General features: G+C 34.7%; 1 protein-coding gene across 9 annotated transcripts; it reads left to right on the top strand.

Moving 5' to 3' along the window:
• The first annotated feature begins 4,056 nt into the window (after positions 1-4,056).
• On the top strand, positions 4,057-9,583 carry LOC109791951 (zinc finger CCCH domain-containing protein 25). 9 transcript variants are annotated; one of them, XM_083068414.1, is made up of 4 exons: positions 4,649-4,767; positions 4,848-4,908; positions 5,236-5,724; positions 8,465-9,583. In XM_083068414.1, the coding sequence occupies exons 3-4, from the start codon at positions 5,681-5,683 to the stop codon at positions 8,865-8,867; spliced, it is 447 nt and encodes a 148-aa protein (XP_082924540.1). In that variant the 5' UTR covers positions 4,649-4,767; positions 4,848-4,908; positions 5,236-5,680; the 3' UTR covers positions 8,868-9,583. The 9 variants fall into 9 exon arrangements, 6 of the variants coding, with proteins under 6 accessions (XP_082924539.1, XP_082924540.1, XP_082924538.1 ...); XM_083068412.1 differs by having other exon boundaries at positions 4,848-4,971; XR_014431559.1 differs by lacking the exon at positions 5,236-5,724 and having other exon boundaries at positions 4,057-4,767.
• Positions 9,584-23,296: the final 13,713 nt, after the last annotated feature.

Below are 23,296 nucleotides of genomic sequence, written 5' to 3'. Positions count from 1 at the left end.
CTAGATCTGTTTGATAAGTCTTTCCATCTGCAGCTATAAATTTATGAACTTGAGTCGTCCATAATTTTGAGGGTAGTATTGCAGGGTTGAGCATTGTTCTAGATGCGCCGGTGTCAATAAATGCAATAACTTTGATGGGCACATCATATTTTGTTGGCAAGATGAATGCTTCAATATTTGGTAATAATGGAATTTCTTTTTCCTTTTGAAAACATACCTCTTCTGTTTTCAGTATTGGAAAATGCTTGCATTCATCATCAGTGTAATCAGACTGTTCTGAGGAGTCATCAGTATCTCCTTCTGAGTGTGTGATGCCAAAGACAGTTAATTCGTCTGGACTTTCTTGTTCATCGAACAGGGATTCTACATCTTCATCTTTCAGCTTGAGTGTGCTTATTAGCTTTGTGGCCTTTTTCTTGTTAGGACAATTTTTTGAAAAATGCCCCTTTTGTCCACAGATAAAACATCTGCTGTTAGATCCTTTTCCTCTGAAGGGTTTCTTCTTAAAGAATTTGAATTTTTTCCTACCCCTCTTCTTAAAAGATTTAAACTTCTTTTTCTTGCTGGATCTATCTTTGCAATGAAAACTGGAGTCTTTGCATTTTATTTGCAGATATCCCTTCTTGCACACTTGCTTATACTTGGGCTGCTCATCAATCATCTTTTTGAACATTCTCTGCTGATTGCAGATTTTGTCCAAAGCAGCAATGCTAGTCTGATAAATTTCTCCCATAGTCATCTGGAGAACATCTTTATTTGATTGTTGCAATATTCTCCACATCTCTTCTTGTAATTCTTCTGGGAGAGAGCTAACATATGTATTTTTTAGACTGGCATCATTCATACCATTATGTTGGTAGAATCTTTGGGACATTCTTTGATAGTGCCGATCAAGATCTTCTTTTTCGAGAGAACAGCATCTCATCTCAAAATATTCTCTTCGAATAATTTGATCAAGGAGAGTTGATTCTCCAAGGAAGTGATATTGGAGTCCTCCAAGAAATTCATCAATAGAATTTCTATGAAGATTATCTTGATTTACCCGTCCCAAACTCATGTACCATTCTTTCAGGGTACCAGTCATGTTGGCACAAAATTCTTCAATAACCTTATATTGGTCTGCATCAGGATGAACCATTTTTGCGTCTAACCATGCTTTGAAGTCCAAAAATTTCTTTCTCCATTGAGATGGTGGTATATGATCTAAAGAGAATAGTGGAGAGCCTGTTGGTACAGGAGTATTAATCTCTTTGATATGCAAGCCATCTCTTTCTGTTGCCATCAATGATCTAATAACATGGCTGACATTTTCTTGGAAATCTGTCTCAGTTGTTGTCTCTGTTAACTCAAAAGAGTTTTCTGAAGAAGTGTATTTAGATATAGAGAAGTCCTTATCAGATTCTTCTTCTACATCTGAAATTCTTTCTCCATCTGTGTTCACCATCAATGATTGAGTAAGAAATTCTTCTGTACATTCTGGGGAAGATGTTTCTACTTCAGTCTTCTTTGTTGATGGTTCTGGTGGAGGCGTCTTTTCAGGAGATTTTTCTTTTCTTTTTTCTGTTCTGCTCCAATCAAAGGGATTAGTAATCACAGGTGTCCTTTTTGGTGGAAACAATGGAGTAGACATGCTTGTGCCTGATCCTGAACTGGTTCTTGGGAAAATCCTTGTAGGTCTGATGTAGTATGGATCATCTTCTAGAATAGTAGGATGTTTCTTTTCTTCAACAAGCCTAACAAGCTCTTCATATTGTTCTTTAGCTTTGTCTAGGCTTCTTTGTTTGTTGAGAACTTCCATACTAAGTTTATGGATTCCCTTGACTCCTGCAATTTCTCTTTCAAGTTGTTCAATTTTTTCTTTCAGCTCTTGATGGTAACTTTGTAATTTGGTAGACAGAAGTTTGATGTCACGATCCATAGATATATGCAACTTTTCGATCTTCTGATTTATTTCTGTTAGCCATGTATTTTGGGCTACAGCATTTTCTGTCTGCCAATTTAGCACTTCCTCTGCTTGAGAAAGAGCTTTCATTCTGCCATCAGTGGTGACTTCTGTCTTTGTGACAAAAGGTTTGACATCTGCTCTTGTAGTTGGAGTGGTTCTCCTTTCGAGTGGTGGAAATTCTTCATGAGAAGCCATCATGCAGAACTCCGTTCTTTGTACAGGAAGGACTATACTGTAATGATTTTTTCTTGGACTACATCTTTCTGGGGGAGGCCAAGTGATCAGTGAAGGTTCTTCAGGAGGTGGAGGAGAAGACTTTCTTTTTTCTCTCCTAAGGATTTCCAGGACCTGATCATAGATTGGCAAGGGCTTTGGAGGTGTCTTGAAAGCCACCCATGGTTGTCTTTTGGGAGGAGGCTTTCGTTGTTGTGGTGGAGGTTTGCACCTATCTTTTCTATCTGAATCAGAATCATCTGAATCTGAGTCATCTTCTGAATCATGTCCCTGATCCATCCAACAATCACAATCGGAGTCGCACATTTCTGGTGCTATGTCCCACATAAAAGAATAGATGGGAACAGTTGTTTCCCTTTCTCCAAGGGAGATCATCATGGTGCTGAAAACAACATTACTTGTTGAAGCTTTAATAGGATCTTTCTTTTTGAAGATGGTTTTAACAGAGCCATCTCTTAATCTTTGGTAGGAGTATTCAGTAGCAACTACAGGATTCTGACCATTCTTGTAGCTTTCATAATTACTGATCCATTCTCGTGGAATCAGTAGTTCTAGATCTCCTCGAGAGATCTGTTTGGGGATCTGGACTATGGTAGGTACTTGGTCTTCTGAGTTGGAAATGACCATCAATGCATTTTCATTAAATTGTGCTTCTGTGGGAAGATCATAATAGTGATCTTGCACTCTGAAAATTAGTTGATGGTGTAGAGTGGCTGCCAACGCTGTTTCTTCTTGCGGTGCTCCAACGATCTGTACTTGCACCTTGAATCTTTTTGGGAGAGTTGGATCCTTTAATTGGACATTAAAGTTTGGAAATATTGTTAAAACAACACTTCCAGCATTTAATATTGTCAAGACAGATCCAATTACAACATGCTCATAGTGATGAAAGGTAGAGTCTATAAGAGAGACTCTTGCGGTGACTGGAAGACCTTTTCTGCCATGTAAGGTTAAGACTAACCTTACTGCTCCAAAGTGTAGAGCGACATATCTTTCTCTCTACCAGAGCTTTACCAGGGATGGATTTATTTCTAAATCCACATATTGTTCTGCAGGGGTTGCTTTTAGGGCACACTGGTCCTTCTTAGTGGTTTGAATAAACTCCTTTACTCCAGGTCGAGGAGTAGACACTAGCTTTCAAACATTCCAGATGAAGGAACTTTTATGGCGTCTAAAGACGTTGTAAGGGCTTAACAGAGGTGGTAGAGCACTCTCGATTTGAGCATCCTCTGGAACTCGGGAATACTCAATCAAGTTTTCAAGTTTATCTGATAGGGTTTGTTTACAGGACTTTGGGATTGTAAGGTTGATCTGTGAAGAGTGGGTTATAGAAGGTCGTGGGTTATCTGTTTGTAGGTCGCTCATGTTGTGTAGATCTTTCCTTACTCACTTTCTTCTATGTAATTATACCTTATACCCCCATTCAAAAAGAGAGAAATACTTTGCTTAATGCGTTTTGGCTCTGATACCAATATGGACGAGAGCCTCATATGTTATTAACATCATTATAAAACTTTTATCATTAAGTATAAAACTCTTATCATTAAGTATAATTATACTTAATGATAAGAGTTTTATAATGATGTTAATAACATATGAGGCTCTCGTCCATATTGGTATCGGTACGTTAATATATATATATATATATATATATATATAGTTATAAATTTATTAAAAATATCTATTAATATTAATATATTATCAGAATATTTTTTATAATATAGTTTATTATAAATGCTTCATCATAAAAATATTATGATAATATATTAATATTAACATATATTTTTAATAAATTTATAACAATATATATATATATATATATATATATATCAAATGTTATAATTCATTGAATTAGTAATTTATTAAATATTATATAGACTATATTTTAATGTATTTTTTATATTTTTTGAAAAATTAATTAATTAAAATGATAATTCATTTGGTGATGTAACTTGTGACAGTGCAATACATAATTAATTATACGTGAGAACGTAGAGGTATGTTTCTGTAAAAAACATATTTTAATTAATAATTACTAATATTTTAGTATATACATATGTTAAATGTTTATTATAGATAAATAAAATTTAAAATAATTTATGTATATAACTAAATATTATGTTTAAATATATAATTATATTTAAAATTTGAATAAATATTTTTAAATATAAATTATATTTTAGATTTGTAATAAATAATTTTGATAATTATTTTAAAATATTAAAATTTAATTCATAAATAGTTATAATAAATAAAAATTAAATTAGATATAAATTTTAAAAAAAATTAAAAATACTCTCACATAATCATTTGTGTTTTATATATAGATATCAAATGATTTTTTTAATCCCACTTAAATGTAAGTATTATACTATTATCTTGTAATTCTTATATTTCATTAAAAAATTAATCGATGATTTCGTGACAATATTGTTGTTTATAAAGGAGTGCTCGTTATTATTTCTCTTTGATATTTTTTATTTTAGGGGTTGTACTTTGATATGTAATTTGAGAAAATTGTTCATGGGCGAACCTCGTCATGTGAACAACTATTAAGAGTTGAAGAATGAATCTGTTCGATGGATTAGGTTTGTGCTTTTTTTCAGTTTGCTATCCCGAGGATGAGAATTTTCTAGATGCAAGTGTTAAGTTTAAAACCTTTTGGCAGGCCAATGGTTTTGTTTTCAACTGTGCGAAGTTGGATTCCCGAAGTGTCATACTTAATTCTCGTAGGGCTTTCTGAATGAAAGAGCGATTTCATCATTATCTTTTGCTTTCAGTTTGAAGGCTAAGTAATTGTTTCATTTTTTTTTAATCTTGGAAGTAGGAATATTAAGCTTCTCAATCAGAGAGCAGTTGATTTTGAAATTCAAAACATTTATTATGTGAGATGCTGGTGATTTATTGTTGTACTATGAAAAATTATGGTCTTGAGGGAACCATGAATGTGCATAGTTAATAATTTTATGATTACAGAGTCTTTCATTAAAGATGAGATTGTGGGAATCCGATTGTTTGTTTAATTGTTTTCTTGTTATGTTAATCTTTGTGTGTAGAGAATAGAAGAGTACGATAAGGAGTGCAAAATTTGTGCAAGGTCTTTTACTGTTTTTAGATGGAAACCTCGTCGAGATGCAAGATATAAGAAAATTGAGATTTGTCAGACATGTAGTAAATTGAAAAATGGTTGTCAAGTGTGCCTTCCGGATCTTGAATATGGACTACCAGTTCAAGTTTGGGACACGACTCTCAATATTGATTCCAATGATCCTAATCCAAAAAGTGATATTAGAGCATGTCCAATGAGGGTTGCTTATAAGCAACCCCCTATGTCACATTACTGCCACATCAGCTCTAGCTCACTTTATGAGTTGTTTAAATTTTAGCAAAGTTGTTTCTACAAGCAACTCTACTAAAATTTAAGCAACTCATAAAGTGGGTCAGAGCTGATATGACAGTAATGTGGCATAGGGAGTTGCTTATAAGCAACTTCCATTGCAGATGCTCTTAATAGGGAATATTTTGCTGAAGAGCATGACCGTAGGGTATGTTTTCTCTATGTTAACTGATGATAGTTGAACCTAATTTATGATTGGAAAATAATGGTGTTTTGCACTTGTAATTGTTTCAAGAATCAAGGTGCTGATTGTTTGCTTCTATGGTTATGGTTATTGTTTCAATTTGCACATAAAAAATATGCTTTGACTTACAAGATTTGTGATATTTATTTTTTATTATGGGATCACACCTTTGCAATTGATTCTATGAGGAGTTTCACCTATGGACTACAATTTCTGAAATTTTATTGCCAGAACCAGAATTATTTGAATTGTCTCATATCTTAAAATCCATCACAATGAAACCTTAGTTTTAGTAAATTTAGGGCATGCAAATTATGAATATACTGACACACAAGTAGATTTAGACACCATTTTTTATTCAATAAAACTTGTTTTACTAGAGAGAAATAGTGAAAAGAAGTGAAGTATAACGAGGGAAAACAAAACAATCAAGAAAGAACAAGATCACCTAGTCTCTCTTTTTGTATGTTGGTAATGGTAACTCCCACAAAGTAGTCATTAGCAATTTAGCATAGCACCAAAGACAAACCATATGTAACCCTCCTAAAACTAAGCAGATAAAAGAGGCCCTTAAGACTGCTAAAGTTGCACACTGTTACAAATTGTTGGCATAAAGTACAGATGCTAGGGTACTGTTATCTTCTTCAAAATATGCTGACATCTTAATAGTCATCCTAAACATGTTTTCCTGTTATTTATTCTCACATGCTTTATTGCTTCTCAAACGTTGGTCTTGATTATTGCTTCTTCAAAATATGCTGACATCTTAATACTCCTCCTAAACACCATTGATGGAAAAATACTTGGTCTTATTGCCATGTGATGGATTGTTTGCAATTGCAAAATGGATTTTCTGTTGCTTAGGATTTCAATTGGATTATCCTGATTTACCTCCATGTCTGTGCATGTTTTTTTAAGTTTGTGTAATCAATAATACTTGCTGCAGCAATATGTTCTACGTTGTTTTAGATGACAAATGATCATCTCCTATTAACTTAGCTTGATTCTTGTACTTTCTCATAATCTGAGTGTGCACATCTGTCATAATCTAGGTGTGCGCACCTGCATAATGCACAATCCTCTTAGCTGCCTTCTTTTATCCGATTGGATAGACTAATGTATGTGTTCAACTCTGATATTCTTGAACCTTTTGGTTTATTTCAATTTGAGTTGTGTATAGTTTCCCCCTAAAGCAATATTCCTTGTCTGATCCCTGACATGATTTACATTTTAAAAGAATAAACTTCATAGTAGTAATGAGTATAGGGTCAGTCCATGTTATTTTTATGAGTAAATTATTATGTTTGTGACTTGCATGTTTTTTTTTTTTTTGTAATATTTTGGAGTTATTTCTATGGCTTGTAACCGCTCATTTTCTTGCAAAGAGCCATAACATTCATTTGAGGAGCAATAAAGTTATTTACTTTATTAAATGCAGATATCCTCAACCATGGCACTCTGATTTTCACATTCTCATTTGACAATAGCTATTAGAATTTAAGATTTTCTTAATTAATTTTTTTATAGGCTAGAACTGGTATAGATTATGAATCCTTATATGGTAAAGTACTCCCAAATGATACTATCCTAAAGCTTCAAAGGACTACATCGTGTTACAAAAGAAACTGAGCACATATTTGCAGTTTCTACATAAGGGGTGAATGTACTAGAGGAGCTGAGTGCCTTTATAGATAGACATGAGATGCCTGTAACTGGGGAATTCTCACAACAAAATATTAAAGATCGTTATTATGGGTATTTATGGTTAAATTGACTTCCTTATTTGCTTATGACTTCTTACTTGATCTCTCTTTCAATTGCTTTTTTTTATTCCTATTTAGTTTTTCTACATATTGTCATTGGTGCTGGGCAACAACTCAAGCCTTTTTCATTTCTGTGATGGACTTAGTTGTTGATTTATTAGGCATGTGCTTGTTTCCATTGTGGTTGTTCTTTGCGATGACTTGATGCATAGCTAATTTAACAAGCTTGTAGTTTTTCTCTCATTTTCCAATGAAGTCATATGACAGTTATGCTTTTAGGAGTTGTATTTTAAAATATAATCATACCTTATTCCATGAAGTGGGTTGGATATACAAGTCAAAACTATTATTTGACATTAACATTTGAGGAATCTAAAGTCAGGAAATTTTATTGATTGCCAAGTTACAAACTACCATTTACCTAAAATTTCATTTGCCCATTCCTTTGTTTCCTTCTATATGTGGCTAAAGTTGTGTATTTTATTGTTATTGGTTTTTAGTGAAATGGAACGGTTTATGTTGCCTTTATGGTCTTTGGCCTGTAATATATCATACTTCTAATAACAATTTTGTTCATACTTTTACTACATGTCAAGATGCAGTAAAAGGTTTTTTTGACATGGATGAAGGAAGATTCTTTATAGTATGTTATCTTTATTTCTCTATTGTAGCCAAAAATTATGTAGTAGGCAATCAATAGCCATCAAACATCTTATTATGATGATAACCTTTTGGTTTCTATATTTTTGTTCATCATGGGTATAATGTTCATTCTTTTCAATATCATTCACCTATGTGCTACTTATTCTTAGTTTTCTCTGCATGATTCCTTGTGTACAGATATTGATGTTATTCTTAATTGCGTAGTTGGTGACATTTTTAATATTGCTTTATGCTTTTGACTTTGTTAACTTGGTGTTTATGCGTTAAAAAATGTTCAGGGTGAATGATTCAGGGGCTTTGAAGTTACTTGGCAAGGCAGGAGAGGTGACCACTCTGGAGGCTCCAAAGGATGAGAGCATTAAAACTCTTTATGCTAGTGGACTTGATGCTAGGGTCATTGAGCAGGACTTGCAGGATCACTTCTATGCCCATGGAGAAATTGAATGCATCAAAATGGTTCTCCAATGGGCTTGTGCTTTTATAACATACACAACTAGAAAAGGTGCAAAAAGGGCAGTAGAAGAACTCTCCATCAAACTATTTATTAAGGGCCTAAGGCTAAAGCTGATGTGGGGCAGGCCTCAGACATCAAAGCCTGAATCAGATGGCTCTGATCAAGTAAGGCAGCAGGCATCCGCTACTCATAGTGGATTGTTGCCTCGGGAAATTATATCTCAGTAGTAGAACTAGGACCAAACCCAAGGAATGCTTACTACAACAGTCCACCACCTTTTCAACAAGAAAGAAGCTATTACCCATCAATGGATCCTCAAAGAATGGGATCTCTTATTCCATCACAAGATGGTCCTCCCAGTGGGCCTTCTGGGTTTAGGGAGAACAAGCCCAGTTTCGAGAAGCAGCAAATGCAACATTATCCTCATCCAATGATGCCCTCTGCACTTGGCCAATATCATCATTAGTATTACCCTCTATATGGTTATATGCCACTGGCTTCTCCTCCTTATCATCAGTACCCACCACCTCCATATAATTCTGCAGCACCTCCATCCTAACCTCCACCCCCAAATCATCCTTATCAACAACATTCTATGCAACTAGGGTCTTCACAGACAGAGACTGGACAAGCTGCATCTGTCCTAGATAAAATTGGAACATCAACATCAGGGTCATAGTCGCAATAAAATTGCCTATGCTGATGTTTCTTGTTATGTATTGTTCAAAGTTCTTCCTTAAACTAACCATGTTGACAAGGAAGTTATTTTCATTCAAGCTGTCAATTTACTATTTCTACTAGCTTTGTAATTGGATTTTATGATTTTGTAACTCTTGGCTTCCTGGTTAGATCATAGTCATGCTCAGCTTTAGTATTACTTTGCATCGAATGCTGATGTCACAACTTATGTTTTGGTTATACAACATTTGGTAAAGTTGGCCGATTGGTTTTATACTGATAATCCAATAATTCATTAAAAATGTAGACGATTTTATAACTTTCTATTGCTAAGGGTTGTATTTTACTTCTATTTTGAAAGAAGCATTAATTTGATCTTTGATTTACTGTTGTATTATTTGCTTTTACAAAATCGTAGGATCAACACTTACTATAATAGGCGGTTTCTTTTATTATTTTTTATGATACAGTACGGTCGTGGGCACTTATTCATAAAATAATATATGAATGATTAAGATAATGAGGGCCAATAGGGGCTTTCATTCCTTAAGTGATGGAATCATGCCAAGTCCAAGAATACCAAGAAGTGATACATTGAAGGACCTAAAAAGAATGAGTTAATTTTGAAGGCCTTTCATATGATTGTATATAATAGTTTTTTGTATAAGTTTATTTTGTCTTTATATTTGTGAGACATTTTCTTTCTTTCTTATAGGATATTCCTTTTTGATTTTAGGGTATGTTATTTGGAGTCTTTTTCTTGATTTGACCTTGTATTAAGGGTCATTCATTTTCATATTTTCAGTAGTAGAAGTGGGGTGATAAATAGTAAGGTGTGTTGGTGCAACTAGTAATTGGGCTAGGATTGGGCCTAGGCTAAATTTTACATTTTGAGCTTGTTTTCCTCCATATTTTCCAAGGAATTAATTTAGCTAGGTCTCATAATCATTTGGTGAACCTAACTAAACTAATTTTAAGATTTTTGGATTGGATCACATGTTGGAACAAGCTTTGGCTGCCTAGCTTTTTTCTTCTTGGCCGAATTACTTGGCTTACATTGCACACTTGGGAAGCCTGTGCTACAAGCTTTTAACTTAGTTTATTTTCCATGTTTCTAAGTTAAAAGCTTGCTCCACAAGCCTCCTAAACCAACTAGGCCGGTCAAGTTAAGCTAATCATGGTTCTTTCTAACCATAGTTAGCCCAACTTGCACCACAAGTTTCCCTACTCTATGTAAGTTTTTCTTCTACCTTTCTAATCACTTTTGATGATATATGAGTTTAGAATTAAAAAAATTCTCTCTCTTTCAAGAGTCCTAGACCGTGGAGAACACCTTCTCCTTAAGAATCTTCACAAAGGAATCCTTCCTTTGTGCCTTGGTTCATCAAACCTCTTCTTCTCCTTCAAGAAGAGTGTGCCACCATTGTTGCTTCCTTTCAATCTTTTGGAGCTTGAAGATTCAATCCATGTTCTTCCTACAACCTCAAGAAAAGATTGGACTTGAAGATGGAGATAGTTGAAGAACAACCATCACTTCAACTAGGCGTGTCCATCATTTTTGGTATCTAGAGTCATGGTTGCTCTTGAGGTTATATGTTCCATTATTTTCCACTAATTTTCGGTCATGTGTTGTCTTCTTCATTGTCTTCTCATGTTTGCTGTGTAGACCTAATTTTTGAACACATTATTAATAGATCTACATGTCACATTAATTGTTTGGTTTATATCTTGCTTGTTTCCTTAATCTTGAACCAAATACGGTTGGTGCTTATAGGTTCTTGTGTTTGTGCCTTTTGTTTTGTTTGAGTCCTCTCATTATTCTTCTAAATCCATGAACGAACATTGTTATTAGTATGTGTTTTGATTTTTGAATCATGAAAGTTTTGTCTAGAAGTCATGTGTAGTCCTTTTTACATGTCATTAATTCCTAGAATAGCTTGTTGAACTTATTTTGTGTTAATATATGTGATTCGATCTTATGAACATATTCTTGTGTGACTGACCAAATGTTCTTTTTTACTTGCATTCTTGAGTTCATATTTGCTATCAGTTCTAGCAAATTCTTAGAGTTAGGTTTCTATGATGTTTTCTTAAAAAGTTTGTCAATTTTTTTTATAAACACTACTTGATTCCTAGGTTCTTTGTGAATTTGTTTTGGCTGAATCCTTTGCATATTTTTAATCATTCATAACAGAGGTTCAAAGTGTATTGAAAGCATTGGAAAAACAAAAGAAAAGTGTGCTTGAAATTTGCTAAAAATTTGTGCAAAAAAATTTTGTGAAGCACTTGTAAAACACAAGCACCTATAAACCTCTTTTGAGAAACATTCTTGAAATTCTCTTGACTTGAATCCGAGACGTATATCTATGTTAAAATACATGAAAATCTTATTTGAATAAAAACAGAGTGAAAAGAAGTTACAAAAGAAAATAAAAGAAAAAGCCAAAAGGAGTGAAGAATGTGTTGAAACTAGCTCTCGAATTTCTCATTGTTTGCAAATATGTCTAGCCATGTTTACTTGTTAATTTCATCTTGTTTGAATTTTCTAATCTTTTAGATTTTTTTTTGGTAATCTACTCTAGAGCCTTTGTCAGGATTCCATTTGAAGTGCTTGTTATTTTTGGTGCCTTAAGTTTAGCTTGTCTTTTGTTGGCATTCTTTCTAGTTTTGTCTTATCTTGTTCACCACTTGGTGTAGCTTCCTTTAATTATGTTGTTTCAGCTTTTACCATATTATTCCAGCAACTACTAGGTGTGTTGAATGCTTCTTTGAAGGATTGGAAGGCCAAGGTACAAGAGTTGCATCTTAAGATGTTTGTAGAGGCCTAGGAGATTGATTTCTCCTTGTGTGGAAGACTCTTGTTAGAGACAAACACCTTGAAGTTAATCACCATCAAGATTACTTCAAAAAGAGGAGAGAAACACTTGTGAGGAGTTGCTGCAAAGTTTAGTGGCTGGACTGGAATTGAAGGAACCAAAAAGATTTGAAGAAAATTTTTTGTGAAGGAATTAGAGACCAAATTTAGAGATGGAAATTTTGTCGTCACAAAATTTTCCTCACCAAATTGTCTCTAAATTCTATCTCTAATTAGTGGCTGATTTTTTTCTTCAAATTTGGTGTAGCCACTTCATTTAATTTCATTGTAATTTTCATTTCATTTGTGTACAAGGCCTTTAGGAGTGTCTTAGTGGTGTCTTTGGTGCATCTTTATATCTCCCTAGTGTTTTCAATAGGGTAACTCGTTAAGTACTTGGTGAGAGTGGTCCTTGAAAGCTCTTAGTGTTTTTCAAGCTCCCACATAGGTTTATAGTTTTCAATGCCTAGTTTATGTTTACAGTCATTTAATTTTTTTTGCAAGTTATGTTTTAATTGCATTTTTCTAATTGTGATACTTAGAAACTTGTTTGTTATTTTCTCTTTTGAAAATTTTTGTAAAAATTGTTTTGTGCAAGACAAGGTACAACGGGGTTTAGTAATTTCTACTTGAAGAGGTTTGGTTATTAAGTGACTCCTTGTAACTCACTTCCTTCCATAGTTCAATTTGTGTACTTAGACTTCCAAGTGCTAAGTCTAGCACCTAAAATTCTTATTTTCAATAAAAACTATTTTTGTGTGAAAAATATTTTGTCTAAAATTTCTCACCATTCTAAATATAGTGAAAGTGATAACTCACCAAAAAGTATTTCTTATCTTGCTAAAGAGCTTAAATTACTTAAATTATGGAGGAAGCAAGAAGCCATTTTAAAAGAGAAGGAAAAGATTGAAAGAGGGGCTCAACTTGCTATCCTTGAAGAGGAAATGAGACTTCTTAGGCAAGAAGAAGAAAAATTGAAAGAAGAAATGAAAAGAAAAAGAATAAGTAGGAGCACCCTCTCACAATACTCTTCTCCTAATGAAAGCCTTAACGTAGGCGACCATTATCAACCTACCCGTAGGAGAGTCATTAAACCTAGGGAATCCAAGGTGGATCTCCCATAATATTTTGGAAAGGATGATATGGAGGCCTACCTTGATTGAGAGATGAAGGTAGAGCAACTCTTTGCTTGCTTTAGGGTGAGTGAAGAAAGAAAGGTGCCACTTGCAACCCTTAGCTTTCAAGGGCATGTAATGTATTGGTGGACCTCCTTAGAAAGAGAGAGGCGCCTCCATAATGACCCTCCTATCTAATATTGGAATGATCTAAGCAGCGCATTTAGGAGAAGACATATTCCCTCTTATTATGATAGGGAGCTTATGAATAAGCTCTAAAGGCTCCAACAAAGGGATATGACTGTTGAACAATATAGGCAACATATGGAGCTATATATGATGAGGGCATGTATAAAAGAAGAGGAGGCCACCATAGTAGCTATGTTATTTAATAGTCTTAACTTAGAGATTAAAGATCAAGTGGAGCTACTACCTTACAGGGACATAAATGACTTGATCCAACTTTGTGTAAGGGTAGAACAACAATGTTTGAGAAAATCCTCTTTTAAAAGAGAAAGCTCCCATTCTACATCTTATAAGAAAGACTATAAGAGGGAGGGAAAATCATTTGAAAAGAAAAATGCTATAGAACCCTCCAAGGAATTAGCTAATGATAAGGGAAAAGGGAAAATTACTCCATAGACCAACACAAGGACTAGTGACATTAAATGTTTTAAGTGTTTATGAAGGGGTCACATTGCTTCTCAATGCCCTACAAAGAAAGTCATGATCTTAAGGAGGCATGAAACTTATAGTAGTCAAGAAGAGACTATTACCTCCTCTTCAAGTGAGAGTGAGGATGAAACAAAAAAAGCAAGAGTCTAATGTGGAGTTGGCTTATCCTTATGAAGGAGAACTTCTAATGATTAGGAGACTCCTTAACAATTGATGGAACTACTTGAAGAGTGATTGGCGTTCTCCTTCAAGCTCCACCTTCCATGTCCTTTCTTCTCTTGAGGTCCTTGACAACAATGGCGGAAGCAACAAGAACAAGCTCCAACGCTTGTAGAAGCAACTAGGTTGTTCGATTTCTTCCTTGAAGAGGAGGAAGAATTGGTGAACCAAGGCACAAAGGAGGAACTCCTTTGTGGAGGTTCCTAGGGGAGAGTGATTCTCCACGGATTCTAAGACTCTTGGAAGAGAGAATTTGTGAGAAAATTCTGAATTCATTAAGTCCAAAAGTGATTACAATGGTGAAGAAGAGACTTATATAGAAGTAGGAAGCTTGTGGAGGAAGCTAAGCTTAACCATGGTTCAAGAGAATCATGGTTGGCTTACTTGACTGTCCACCATGGTTTAGGAGGCTTGTGGAGTAAGCTTTTAACTTAGTAGCTTGGGAAGCAAGCTAAGTTAGAAGCTTGTAGCACAAGTTTCCCAAAAGCATTAAGATGAACAAGCAAATCCAACCAAGGAAGGGATGGGCGGCCATGGCTAGTTTTCCATACTTAATCCAATCCAAAAAAAATTGGAATTGGTTTAGTTAGGTTCACCAATAGATGGTGAGGATTAGCTAAATTAATTCCTTGGAAAATATGGATCAAAACAAGCCCAATATGTCAAAATTGGCCTAGGCCCAACTCTGACCCATTTACTAGTTACACCTACATACCTTGCTAAATGCTACCCCACTTCTACTATTGAAAAATATAAAAATGAATGACCTTTAATACAAGGTCAAATAAAGTAGAAGTCTCTAAGAAACCTGTCCTAAATACACAATAGAGTCACATATAAAGAAAGAAAGACAATGCCTCACAAATACAAAGGCAAAAACAATGAACCTATACAAGAAAGACTATGTAAAATGAACTAGGCCTTCTCTTCAAGATATGGTGGTCCATATGAAGATTACCTTGGGCTTAGAAAGCTTATTAACCTTCAAGCTATCTAATCCCTCCTGTATGCTCCTAGCCATAGCTCTGTTAAGGGCCCATGGTCCATCAACAATCAACCTAGTGGTACTCTATCACAAATAGAGAACATTTTTCACATTAGATGCAATGTTTCAAACAAAGCATGTTCTCTCCTTGTAGATAGTGGCTCATGGTGCAACTGTTGTAGTACTAGGTTGGTTAAGAAGTTGTTTTTAATTACTATGCCACATCCTCAACCTTATCAATTGCATTGGCTCAATGAGGATGGAGACATAGTAGTTGACCAACAAGTGAAGGTCAAGTTTTCCATTAGAAAGTATGAAGACCAAGTTTTATGTGATATAGTACCAATGGAAGCTTGTCATATTTTGTTAGGAAGGCCTTGACAATTTGAAAAGAAAACTATGCACAATGGTCTTACTAATGAAATCACCTTCACACATAAGGAAAAGAAATTTGTGCTTCATCCTCTCTCACCTCAACAAGTGGTTGATGATCAAGTACAAATGAAACTCAAAAGAAAAAAAGAAAAAGAAAAAAAAAAGTCATTTCGCTTAGGGAAGATTAAAGAGGAAGATGTATTCTCTAAAAGACTTGTGCGTAAAGAGAATTGTTTTATCACTAAAAATCCTTTGAAAAGTATTCTCTTCATTCATAAAGACCTTAACTCTTACCCTTATGTTGCCATTAGTCATGAAGTGGAGATTAAAAAACAATATCTTTTTAAAGAAAAAGAATCTCAACTTCAAGATTTAGTGAAGAAGAAGTAGACTTCACTTAGTCCCACCTCTTGTGCTACTTCCTTGGTGGTGCCCAAGGTAGATAACCCTCTTTTCTTTACGACCCCTTCTACCTTAGTTGTTCTAATAAAGCAATCAATTTTTGGATTATATTGTTTGATAGATACAACTTATAGTGTCATATATTCTATGTTAGATCTTAAGAGAAGTTCACATTCACTTGAACTTAATTTAACTACTTCCCTACAAGATAAACTTAGATTATATGAGTCTTCAAGGCTTCTTTTGATACTTTCTTCATCCGGGGGCATACAAACAAGGAAATGGACTTCCATTATCGAAGGAAAGAAGCTCCCGAAGCATGGAAACAACAGGACATGACATCAGAAAGCCTAAAGCCCAAATAAGCTAGTTTTAGTAGCCTGGAACGGGTTGTTCCAAAACTGGAACGGGCCGTTCCAATTTACAAAAAGGGCCTAAAACCCTAGTTTGGAATGGGCCATTCCAAGCTCCTAAAAAAAAGGTTAAAACTTTAACTAGAACGGGCCGTTCTTAAACTGGAACGAGCCGTTCCAAGTTATTAAAAAGGCCTAAAAATCCTTGTTTGGAACGGCCGTTCCAGTCTTGTCAATTGTGTTAATCTCATCTCTGGAACCGGCCGTTCTAGTTTTAGAACGAGCCGTTCTGGTTACAAAATTAACACAGAATGGTCAGATCCAGAACTGGCCGTTCTGGCAAATTTTTGATGTCTATAAATAGATAGCTCAGGCACAGTTCTCAGGGCCACAAAATTTCGTCCAAGACTCCTTAGAGCTCAAAATTTCTCTCTCACTCTCCTATTGTATTTCTTGAGTTTTGTGAGGTAATTGTAGTGTGAAAGGTTGTTATAAAGCACCTAAAATCTCCATAGTTGAAGATCTAATAAAGCTTGCTACGAGGTATTACTCATCAATCTCTTGTTCCATCTTTCTCTTCCTTTTATTTCAAATATTAGTATAATAAACGCAATCATGTAGACATCTTAGGATTCATCGTGTAATTTAAATTTCATGTAAATAATCATTAATAAAGGGGATCTAATATTTAATTTATTAATTCTTATCTCATTAACTTCATCATAGGGTACTGATTGAGGGCGTTGTAAGGGTGCTTAATACCTTCCCTACAGGTAACCGACCCCCGAACCCAATTCTGGTTATCAAGGCTATTATTGGATTTTTAAAAACCTTTTCTTTTTTCCAATGTTTTGAGTAAAACATTGGTGGCGACTCCATGAACCATTTTCAAAACCATTAATTAGGGATTAGTCTAGTTTTCGGGCATTCCCTAATTGATGAGATCTTTAAAAGGATGTCTAAACCACAGGTCGCAAGATCATAAATTTTTAGGTTGCAACAGATGGCGACTCCACTGGGGAAGTTTTAAGAGGGTCAGGCCCAAATAAATGATGAAGTTAATAAAATAATAATAATAATTTAAATATTTTTCCCCTTTACTTTGTTTGTTTTATTTGTTTTGTTTTAATATCTGTTTGCTTGTTTAAATTCTGCACCTATTTGAATAAAAATTGTACACAAACCTTTGCACACAACAGTTCCCCCTACACCCAGGGGCGTGAGGGTATTAAACATAGGGAGTGATTGACGTACGACCGACCTAAGTTTGGCCTTGGAGCCTGCGAGCCTTGTCAGAAATCACACTCAAGGTGATAACCGGTTACTCTAGCTTGAAATACTGCGACAAACCTTAGAGTTTTCCAGGTGAAGGCGATAGAGATATTGGGTCCCTATAATGGGAGAACCTTGGGGGCCTTAAGACCGGTGAGATTAGAACTATCTTATACAAAGAACTTTTCTTACAGGGACCACAAACTAAGGATTTGAACGTGACTGTTCGCGGGTGTACGATGATTGAGCATATGTGTGTGCATTTGTTTGTATTATTTTGTTCTAATAAGATGGATTGGAATTTTAAAATATGCAAACGGATAATAAAGAAATAAAAAAATAATAATAAAAATTTTATACCCCTTTGTACATTCTTAGGTCATCATTCCATTAACATCATATAAGTAGTTTCCTCTTTTTAAAAAAAAAATGAATAAAAGAAATATCGTCTCCATGCATCATTTCCCTTTAGATAATAGAATCATGATAAAGATCAGGCAAAAGAAAAAATGACATGCATTCTAGATTGGCTCATTAATTTCTTTCATTTTATTTTATTAGCTAAGGAGGATTAGGTTGCAGTACGTATAGAAAGTTAAGAAAAGTGAATGCTCTAATATACGACAGTATCTGCGCTCTAAAGAAAAGCCCAAATTATTTATAAAAAAAATACTATGGTTGGGCCCTTGCTTTAATATGTTTGTTAAAGTAAGTCTTCTTAGAATCTAATATAGATTCTCACTTAATACTGTCAAAATTTATTTGAGCATTCACAGATAAACAAATCAATGAGACTGATATTTATTATTCCCAACTTTCTCTACATTCTGCATTACATTCATTTAGAACATATCCCTCCTTGTAAAAGAATAAATGAGAATAAAAAGGTAAATTAACATATGTGCGTTAGTCGAAAGTAATGGAAAGTAAGTCATGCATAAAAAGTTTAGGGTAAAGAACTCCACAATCATTAAGATGCAAACTCTTGCCCCAAGAGAATAAAGTCGTGTTATGCAACCGTGAAATCCAAGCAAAATAGGAGAAATGACTAGGAATGGATGGATCCACACTTCTAACGAGTTGTAAGCTAATAAAGAGAACCTGAGGAGGACGAATCCCTCAAACACTAAGGAAAAGTGAATAGAGCATTCTCGAAAGGTGATTTCAACAAGAAAGAAGCATTGCTTGTTAAGAAGCTGTTAGAATGAAAACCCGCAAAGGGCGTTGTAGGAAAAAAAAGCAATGTTTGTTCGAGCTGAAAATCAAGAGACAACTTGAATGTTCCTCTTGAGAAGCAAACTCCATGGAAAACTTTATCATCGCTTCTACCTATTCCTACTTCTTAAGAAAGGCTCAGAATATGGGTTGAAAATACCTTTACGAGAGAAGAAGCCAAAGGACCTCCCTCTACACGAGATCTTCTAAAGCGCTCTCCCTCTACACGAGATCTTCTGAAGCGCCACATCCAAGCAAGTGGAGGACTAGCTTTACAGTTAGATGAGATAGGCCTCTCTAAGGGGAAACCTCCTTCTTTTTCTTTGTGTACAAATCACGAACTTGAGGCATGCCTGGGCCCTCAAGCTACATTAATTGGGCACGTGTAAATTGAAAATTCTATTTTAATGTCATACACTTTTCTACTTCATTTCTCTTCTCCCTTTTATCTACGCTAAGCCTCATCAACAAACCTTAAATGAACAAGTACATTTGAAATAAGGACATCATTAGAAACAATGGCTTAATACGCAATAAAAAAACACATAAAGATCAATCAAATTTGGCATGACTTGTGATGGAATAACACTAAGGCCAAGAAGACCAAGAGGTGATATTTTGAAAGAGGCAAGAGGAATGAGTTAGTTTTGAAAACCCTAAGAGGAGTGGGCCTACTTTTTGGCCTTAACTCCTACGTTTTTATTAGCATAAAATTTATTCTTATTTCCAATTTTACCCTTTTCTTTAATTTTCCAATTTTACCCTTGTATTTTGGGGTATCTTAGTCATAGGATTTATTTTCTTTTGTATTTCCCATTTTACCCTTGTATTATGGTGTGCTTTAGATCATAGGTTTTTAATTTTGGGCTAAGGTATATAATTAGGGAGCCATACACATTTTTGATGGTGTTTGGACCTATTTTTGGACTTAGAAAGGCTTAGGCCCAAGTGAAGGGCAAAGGTTGCATGGTCTTATCATGCACCTAGATGTAGCCTAACTAAACCCAAAGATTCCATCCTTGGCCACCAAGTTGCATCTAGGGTTAATTTGGGTTTCATTTGGCATTGTAAATTTTAGCCAATGCAACCATAAATGCAACCCTAGATGCCTCCCACTCCTATAAATACCCTAAGCACCACACCTTGTAAATACTTTGGATATTGAATATAAAGAGAGCCTTTTGTGCCTTTATATCTTTCCTTAGTCACCCTTGACTAATTCGGCCACCTCCCTCCCATCTCCACCTTGAGAGAAACAACCCTAGAAGTGGCCTTCATCATCATGAAGTGAGCCAACCCTAGAGTGACCTTCTCAAGCATTTCTTCAAACACCTTCTACCCAACCTCCATTTTCGTCCATTCCATCATCATCCACCCTAAAACCTTGTGCCACCTTTGAAGAACTTGATCCTTGGAGAAGGCGTCCTATTCTTTGTTGATCATCTCAAGTTCATGCAAGTAAGGATGCCATCATGTAGTATCTAGAGCCAAAAGTTCTTCAAGGGTAACATCTAGTCCTTTTTAAATTTTTAGTCATGTTTTGAGTCTTATTTCTTGTCAAAATTGTTGTGCTAAAGTGGGTCATCATCTTACCATATTTTCATGATCCATTTTTCTTCTATCGTGTGTTGATTCATGCTATCTTCATCCTTATGAATCATCTTGGTGTTTTAGGCTTCTTTGCTTAAGTTCTACCATTTTTTCTTTTAAGTTTGAGTTACTGGAATTTTTGGGTTGCATGTGAAACATTGGTGATATGATATATTTTGTTTTTTTAATCCATTCGGTTTTGTCATTAACTTGTCTCTTTTGAACCCACCTTGAAAAAAATTCTAAGTATTCATGCTTAAACCTTGAAAAGATAAAAAAAATGACATGAATGCCACTTGTTTGATGTAATGGCCGTGAGTCTATAATGTCCTTTAGAGAGTCAATCATGCATGCTAATTAGTTCTAGCATGTTCTACTTCACTTAAAATATCATGTGTGATTAATTTCTTTGCACATACTTGCTTAAAATTTTCGGCCAATTTTGTGTATTCCTTGGTGTACTTGTATGCCTACATGTTGTTTGATGATTTGAGTGTGAAAATGATTTCTATATGCCTATTTTTTCTGCTGGACGTGGGCTATTAAAAACCTAAGAAAAACACTCAAATCTTGTCTCATTGAGCTATTGTAAGTTACTAAGAGAATACTCCAAAAAGTTGCTAACAAAACCAACAAACACAAGTGTAAAACCCAAGCAAAGGAAGAGTATAAATTCAAAAAAAAAAAAAAAGAGATTGTGGCTGGACTTTGAACATAAAACCGAGACATATCCAAGCCTATAAAAGGAACAAAAGAATCAAAGACAAAAGAAAAAGGGAACCTTTGCTAGACTTGTGGAGTTTTGGACCAAATTTTCATACCTTGACACTTGGAGTTATTTTGGACTTATGGACAAAGCTTAGCCGAATGAGACATTTAATCAAACATGTTAAAATGCATCATTTTCTTTTAAAGCCTACTTGTTGAATTCTATTCTAGTGCCATTCTAGGACTTATTCTCTTGTGTGCTTACCTTTCTTAATGTGCCTTAATTTTAGTTTTTGTCTTTCATTCTACTCTTAAGTTTGTCTCATCAATTCCACTTGAGTTTAGCCTTTTTAATTGTGCTTTTTTAGTTTTTTTTCTTCCTTGGCCTCTTGTACTCTTGGGTTTTGGTTTCTTCTTGACCTAGGTGAGGAAAGCTTCTAAACACCACACACTCTCTTGGTGGATTAAGTGGAGGGGCTGTCCGAATTGAGTTCAAGGTTCTTTGGAAGATCACACCAAATCAAATAGTGCATACACATTGAGAGGCTAACTTTTGGGTGTTCCTTGTGAAGGGGTGGAGAATTGAAGACTTGAAGACTTGGAAACTTTCTTTACTACTTGTTTTCTTTTGTTCAATTTTCAGCCTCTTGTATTTGGGCTTTGTTTCTTTTATTTTGGGTTGTAATTGGCCATTTTAAACCTCTTCATTTTTTGTGGTAGTTTCGTGTAGTTTGAAGGTGATTTGAAAACCTTCACCTAGGAAACCGACTAGCATATGCTTTAAGTGCTTTCCTTTGCATGCTTTAAAGCTTTGGTAGTATATTTTCCTAGGACTTTACTTTGTTTATTTGTGTCATTTAGAAGGCTTCATTTGCCTATTAGGGGGGCGTGCACATCACACACCTTAGTATTGTGAAAATTGTTTTTGTGAGAAAAGTGTGAAAAAGCTTAGTGATTTTTACTTGAAAAGGCTTGGGTTTTAAGTGATTCTTAATAGTTCACCTCCCTTGATAGTTCACTTTGTACACTTAGGCCTTTTCATACCAATCTTGCATCTTGAAAACCTTTTTGTGAAAACCTTTTTATCACTCATTCTTTATGAAAACCTATTTACCAACCTTTTGAAAACAAATTTGTGAAAACCTTTTCTTGATTAAAGATGAGTGATCATTCTAGTGTACATGGTCATAATTCTTGTAGTACTAGGTCTAGTGTTAGAGATGAGATTAGAGAGTTAAAAGAGTACATAAGAAAAAAGAAGAGGAACACATAAAAAGAGCAGAAGAAATTAGAAAAAGGGAAAAAAAATGCTAGGAATAAGGAGGAAATAAAAGAATTACTTGCAAAATTTGTTGAGGGGAGAGAAACTAGTGGATCCAAACCTAGGATTGTCCCAACTAGATCTCAAATAGGAAAAGAAGTTAGAGTCCCTAGGAGTATGCATGAGGAAGAAATACAACAAGAGAGGTAGAACTTAGAAGAAAAGAAAAAGAAAATAAAATAGAAAAGAAAGAAAAAATAAAGAAAAGTATAGAGAAAGTTCAAGAGTGGTTAGAAAATGAAAAACAACAAACAATACTCTTAGAGAAGAGTACGGAGGATAATGTTTCTTCCTAAGGGCTTATGCCTAAAGAGAGTCACTTTACCATTGAAAATGATTTAAAGACTCCCTTCATTCATCAAGACCTTAACTCTTTCTCTCACGTTGCGACTAGTCATGAAGTAGAGATTCAAAAACAAATCCTTTTTAAAGAAAAAGAATCTCAACTTCAAGATTTAGTGAAGAAGAAGTGGACTTCACTTAGACTCACTTCTTGTGCTACTTCCTTGGTGGTGCCCAAGGAAGATAAGCCTTCTTTCTTTAAGACTCTTTCTACTTTAGTTCTCTTCATAAAGCACCCAAAATTTGGTTTGTATGGTTTGTTGGATACATCTCATGGTGTTGTATCTTTTATTTTTGATCTTGAAGGAAGTTCACACTTATTTGAAATTAACTTGGTTACTTCCCTACAAGAAAAAAATAGATTATATGAGTTTTCTAGACTCCTCTTAATACCTTTTTCTCATATGTATCTAAAAAATTATGCAATATAAAGTTGTTTAGGTAATTTTTTAGTTAAATTTTCTTTATTTTCCAATACATACCTAGGTCACTACATTGGGTACCTCCAACAAGATATTTTAGTTTTTAGGACTAATGCATTAGTGTGCTATA

The sequence above is a fragment of the Cajanus cajan genome, chromosome 2 (genome assembly GCF_000230855.2).
Source record: "Cajanus cajan strain Asha chromosome 2, NIPB_CcT2T_4, whole genome shotgun sequence".
Classification (NCBI taxonomy): domain Eukaryota; kingdom Viridiplantae; phylum Streptophyta; class Magnoliopsida; order Fabales; family Fabaceae; genus Cajanus; species Cajanus cajan.
This window is presented reverse-complemented; position numbering and strand designations above follow the sequence as displayed.

Coding starts and splice junctions, on each gene's coding strand:
- LOC109791951 (XM_083068409.1), top strand. CDS start 7,463: ATGCCTGTAACTGGGGAATTCTCACAACAAAATATTAAAGATCGTTAT. Junction 7,516..8,464: donor ATTAAAGATCGTTATTATGG/GTATTTATGGTT, acceptor AAAAATGTTCAG/GGTGAATGATTCAGGGGCTT.